At 29.3% G+C, this 5,854-nt stretch overlaps 1 protein-coding gene across 2 annotated transcripts; it reads right to left on the minus strand.

The window, feature by feature from the left end:
• Nucleotides 1–102: 102 nt before the first annotated feature.
• LOC101498403 (TOM1-like protein 5) lies at nucleotides 103–3,676 on the minus strand. 2 transcript variants are annotated; one of them, XM_004517175.4, is made up of 7 exons: nucleotides 3,262–3,676; nucleotides 2,967–3,038; nucleotides 2,012–2,118; nucleotides 1,305–1,383; nucleotides 1,040–1,138; nucleotides 836–949; nucleotides 103–506 (listed from the first exon to the last, which is right to left on the minus strand). In XM_004517175.4, exons 3-7 carry the CDS (start codon nucleotides 2,110–2,112, stop codon nucleotides 336–338), a joined length of 564 nt encoding a protein of 187 aa, XP_004517232.1. In that variant the 5' UTR covers nucleotides 2,113–2,118; nucleotides 2,967–3,038; nucleotides 3,262–3,676; the 3' UTR covers nucleotides 103–335. The 2 variants fall into 2 exon arrangements, with proteins under 2 accessions (XP_004517232.1, XP_027187269.1); XM_027331468.2 differs by lacking the exons at nucleotides 2,012–2,118; nucleotides 2,967–3,038; nucleotides 3,262–3,676 and adding an exon at nucleotides 1,482–1,753.
• Between the last annotated feature and the right edge of the window lie 2,178 nt (nucleotides 3,677–5,854).

A 5,854-nucleotide genomic window follows, 5' to 3' on the forward strand; every position in this document is an offset into this window, starting at 1 on the left:
ATTATTATTATTATTATTATTATTATTATTATTATTATTATTATTATTATTATTATAATAATATTGTATCCTTTTCAATGCATCCAGTGAAAGAAAAGAATGGATTCTAAAGATCATGTTAATAACAAAAACGTAACAATGAGGTTAATAAGGAACATTTTTTTTAAGCTAAAAATTTATAAAAAAGAAAAGGAGAAACAAAAATTGGGGGACATAAACCTAACTCGGTAAAAAAAGAAATGCAAAAAGAAAATATTCCTCAAATCATGCACTTCCACTAAAAGGGTTTTGAAAGACCCAGTCTACAACAAATTTTACTAAAACTGAAATGCAAATCACCTAGATTCAGGAACGGTGTTGGATTCTGCTTTCTGAGCAACCTCTGCATGTCTATATGGGGGCGGATCCTGATCCCTTTTTGGTAAAGTATTAGTCCTATTTGGTTGTGAACTAGGTTGACTTACTTGGACAACTTGAGCTCTTTGAGGAAATTGCACACCAGCACTCTGTAAAAATTAAAACAATTTAGCATATACAGAGGGAAGTAGAAATGCCCTAGCTGTCTATAATCCAGGTATAAAGCAGGTTCAAAAAAATTGTTCATTAGAAAATTGAGAGACTCTCGTTGTCTGATTTCCAGAATATTTACAAACGATTACCCAAATTCAGCATATCGAGTTAGCACTTAGCACCGACTATCCTGTTCGGATATGAAGCCAAAAGAAATGCATGCTATATCAGCCTTTTCTATTTATGAGCCATCTAGTAAAAAAGAACCTCATATATCCTCACTCAGAACCTTATATATCAAACAACCTAGATTGGAGCCACCTACCACCAAATCATAATATGCCTTATAATACTGTGGAAACTTTCCAGAAGCCCCACCAAGGGATGTTTGTGTTGCATCTAGTAGGAGAAATATTCGCTCCCTGACAGGCAAATCTGACTGAAAGCAAAGAAAAAAACCAAAGAGAGTAAGGAAAAATAACATCGGCAACAGATAATATCACAATAGTCTATGTGGAGAAAAAATCACCTTTTTCTTTACAATTTTCACAAGAATAGGAATTATTTCTGCATCAATCACCTGCTGATGAATATGATCTCCTATGTTGTTCATCAACATTTCAAGCAACTAGAAAAATCAACAGATGAAATATTAGTTAGTAGAAGAAGACCAATGCATGAATGCAAACACGGCAAAGTTCAAGAAAAGAAAGTCCTGTAAATAATCTTCTGTTTCGGGTACAATGAAAAATATTTGGGGCAAGCTACCTTCATAATAAAGTCATTATACTCACCATGACAGCATAAAGTTGAGTATTGGGGTTCTTGTTACCCAGTCTCTTTTTTATAGCTTTAACAACATCTTTGGCTTTCCTGAACATTAGTAAAACAAAATGAAAGTATTAACAGCAACATCACTAGAGCCTTGGAATATTCTAGCACATTATTGAGTTCAAAATCAAGTAAAAGACCAGCCAGGCACAAGCATCGATCATTTCGCAGTGTTGAACAAGTACCATAAATAACAGATTTTGAATCGCAACTTAAGTTAGCACCAAATATCAGTTGTTTGCTAACTAGTCGAACGCTTCTAATTTAAATTATCCTTCTGAAAACTAAACCGAAGTGACAAGCACACATAATGCAATTAATTGGAGTAAGAAAACAAAAGCATCATTCTTCGGGACTATCTTCCAATAATAAAGAAATACCCACTAAGCCATTAGGCATAGTTCAAGTGGTAAGGGTAGTATGTACCGTAGTAGTGATAAAGTTAGGTGAAGAGCATGGATATGTTTACCAAATCCAAAATATAAGATAATATAACATAAAGAGCCATAAGACAAACCTAAATGATAAGAATTAAAAATGAAGAAAAAATTGAGTTTAGTTTCGTCATGTTTGACTTCTGTGGCATTGATCAATAACCAATTAGAAAGAAACAGCACTATATATATATACACACATATATATATAGAAAGAGAGAGAGACTATCGGGTACCTTTGATCACGAGCAACTAATTCAGAGATTTCAATATTTTTCATCCAATCAATTTCAGCCAGTTTCTCACTTGTTGCAGCATTGACTAGCTCAGCTGCCATCTTTTTCTACATAAACAATTAACAATTAAATAGAACATAAAAAATTTAAATATATTCCAGACAAGAAATAAAATGTTGAACAAAGAGTTAAGCATCAACTAAAGTTAAATTAGGCTGCTAATCAACTTTTGCTAACTAGAAACAAAGTAGGAGCAGCCACAGGAAAATAAAGGCTTGGATCTAGATGCAGTATATTATCAAGCAACTTTTCATTTGTTAATAACTTAACACTCTCAAAGGTACAACTAGCTAATATACTACAATAATGGAAGCTTTTTCCAACTAGGTGAGGTCAGCTACATGGATCAATTCGAATGAAATTAGTAGCCATAGACTGCTAATACCCTGTATGTGTGTGTGGGGAGTACATTTTTTTCCAAAAATTGGAAAGGGAAATATTATTTACAAAGTGGCATTAATTACCATTTTACAAGTGTGTCCGAGAGGATTTGAACTCTGTCTAATTAGGTTGCAAGATCATACTCTTATCATTGACTATAATTGAGGCTACAAGATCGAGCTGACATCTCATTGACCGTAATTGATCCAATTGAATACAAAATCGAAAAATAAACATTTTTTCGTTTGAATACCATAAAGCATAAAACATAGGCTATCTTTAAATATATGAAAACTTGGGGTTTCATATTGCAATAGACTATTAAGTGCCAACCATTATAAACAGATAAAGTGAAAGGTAATTGATCCACAACATACAAAAAAAACAAAAGTTGATATCACAAGACTTGCAATTTGTCCTATTATAATCATCTTCCACCATAAGAATATAAAAAATGACCTTAGATAGTGATGATTGCTGAAGCTTACATGTAGCTAAACTAAATGCATCTTACCTCTCTTATTAATATTATTATTATTATTATAGCAGCTGCCTAAGTCTGAACTGAAATTAAATCATGAACGACCTGAAAGAAAAAAAAAACAACAGATGATCAAATTCAGCACTTAACTCAAAGAAACATAATTGATGAACATAAATGATCAGACCTACATAATGACACATCAAATATATAATTAAACTTTAAAAAATAAAAAATAAAACCCAAATATGTAGTGTTTACGATTGATGAAGAAATGGATAGAGTAAAAATTACACCGAACAATAATAATAATGAAAAATATATGTACCTTGAAAAACAGATGTGAAGATGGAGATGAGGAGGACGAAGGCGAGGAAGCACTGATAAACCCTAAAAACATTCAACATTTGGGATGCTATGTTACCGAAGATCAATTATGTTGCTGCTTTAATCTTTCAAAATGGCTTTGTTTAACAAATGATTATGAAAGAGTTGATTGATTGGGTAACTAACTAGTAACTAGAATGAAGTAAAGAGTAGTTTAACGGTATATGAATGCGGTGATATTAGAATAGAAAAGAAAAAAAATTGAATTGGGGTTTGGGAAAAATGAAGAAAAGTGAAGGAAGCACCGCAACGAGGGTTGTATGTCAGTGTCCCTCCTGACCCCACTTAGCTCACGCTTGTTAACTTCACCGTCCACTTATCTTCTTCTCTCTACTTTATCATCTTCACATCTTTTTTATTTCAAACAAAAATATCCATAATTCATGTCACGTGCGCCCTTAAACTACGTCTCAAGATATCAATCATAATTTTATATTTCAATTGTTAACATAAACTTAAACAAACGAGAGGTTAGTAGGGATAAATTACCCTTTTCATTCACTTGTAAAACAAAAATATCCAAAATAATATAAAAATATTCAATTTTGTTTGGTTTGTCTTTGTAATATTTTTTCACGATGTTTGAACCATATAAATTTCATGAAGAACAAATTTTTTTTGGTTCAACGAAGTTGAGAATTTTAAAAATGTAGAGATATTTTCAAATAAAAGTATGAAAAAAAATTCCAACATTCACATAGTTATTTTACTTGGCATGACAATATAGCGATTTTTCAGTGAATTGTTTGACAGATTTTTTTTCTAAATTTATAATTAACAAAAAATTAAAAAGACTCTATTTTTTAAAGAAAATATCAAAATATCTTTTCTTTTTATTTAATTAGGTCGCATTTGTACAATGCAATCGTGTGAAGGAAACATTTTTTTATAAGGAGATAGTAATTGGTCATATGATTGGGATACGTCCATATATATTTTTTCTTTTTATATTAAATAGTAAAAGTGTATAATTAATTATTGATTAAAAATAATAAAAATTAATTAAATTCAGAAAAAATATAGAGGTTGAGTAGTAGACATAGCAATAGGGCGGAACAAAGCTGATTTTGCTTTTTCGACTCTCGTATCTGATTAAACAAAAAAATTCGCTTTTATCCCTATTTTTAATGGGAGTGAAATTTAGACTTTCATCTCTATCTATAATGGATTCGAGTTTCTCTGCACACACCCATTTATATATTTAAAATTATAAATTTAAAAATTATAGGCTTAATTGTAGTTTTGATCCCCTATTTTAGGTGAATCACGAAAATAGTTTTTCCATTTCATTTCTCCATAGTTTTGGTCTCCAAAACAGAATTTTGATCCAAAATTTGATAAAATATCATTTTTTTAAGGCACGTCACACCATTTATGATCATAAATCTCAATTATAGTTATTTCACCACGAGATTTTGAGACATGGTGTGACTTAAATAAACGCAAAAAAAAAATGATATTTTATAAGTTTTAAACCAAAATTCTGTTTTTGAGACCAAAACTGGAGAGAAATAAAAGGGGGACTAATTTTGTGATTCGGCTGAAATAATGAGACCAAAACTGCAATTAAACCAAAATTATATTGTAGAGCGAATTCAGGTACATAGTAGATATCAACACTCAATCCGTCTCTACCCTTGAATTTAAATTTGAGAAAAAGCCACATACAATCAAATAATATTTTTTCTCACTTTAATCAATACGGATTATGTTGTCATCTTTATTAAGTAGATGTGTTCGTAACATTTAGATAACGCTTTAGATTATCACTTAATAAAAATTATAGTCCATTAGATATTTTATCTATAACGTCTATTTTAGTTTAATGCTAATATTATTTGAAGGATTATTATTAAATATTTGCATTTTATGATTGTGGTATATCATATTTTCTTCGTACGAGCGTCAAATAATTACAGATTTTTTATAATATTATCTTTGTTTACAATTTTTTGTTTTGATATTGTTTAAGGCTTAATTACCATAGAATATTATTGTAAATGTTTTTACACTATAGCAAACATAACTATTAGCTATCACAACTATTAATATGAGTTGTTATTTGATTATGAAAATTATAATTATGTAATGAATGAAGAAAGCAACGTTTATTAATTACCGAAAAATTATTGTATAACGACGTGTACATAATTTTTTTATATTCTTATTATGGTTATTTTATATATTTCTTACCTAAAATCCACTTAACATTTAAAATTAACTACCTGTTTTTTGTTATATTATTTTTGTTTGCATCTCATTTTTATTTTGTTATTTTACATTTTTTTATCTATAATTTATATATATATATATAAATAAAAGTAGATAAAGTTGTATCTCAAAGAGAGCCAACTACTCAGCATGCTATAAAAAAATAAAAAAATTGCTTCATAGAGACCGCATCGCAGAGATGCAGTAAAAGGGTAAAGTAAATATATCTTTTTTTTTAAAAAAAAAAAATTCTTTAATTGATTTATTTTAAAATTTATTTCTCTAAATATATATATATATATATATATATATATATTTTTTTT

The sequence above is a fragment of the Cicer arietinum genome, unplaced genomic scaffold (assembly GCF_000331145.2).
Source record: "Cicer arietinum cultivar CDC Frontier isolate Library 1 unplaced genomic scaffold, Cicar.CDCFrontier_v2.0 Ca_scaffold_5699_v2.0, whole genome shotgun sequence".
Classification (NCBI taxonomy): Eukaryota; Viridiplantae; Streptophyta; class Magnoliopsida; order Fabales; family Fabaceae; genus Cicer; species Cicer arietinum.

Coding starts and splice junctions, on each gene's coding strand:
- LOC101498403 (XM_004517175.4), bottom strand. CDS start 2,112: ATGGCAGCTGAGCTAGTCAATGCTGCAACAAGTGAGAAACTGGCTGAA. Junction 1,139..1,304: donor CTCAACTTTATGCTGTCATG/GTGAGTATAATG, acceptor TGATTTTTCTAG/TTGCTTGAAATGTTGATGAA. Junction 507..835: donor AGGCATATTATGATTTGGTG/GTAGGTGGCTCC, acceptor TAATTTTTACAG/AGTGCTGGTGTGCAATTTCC.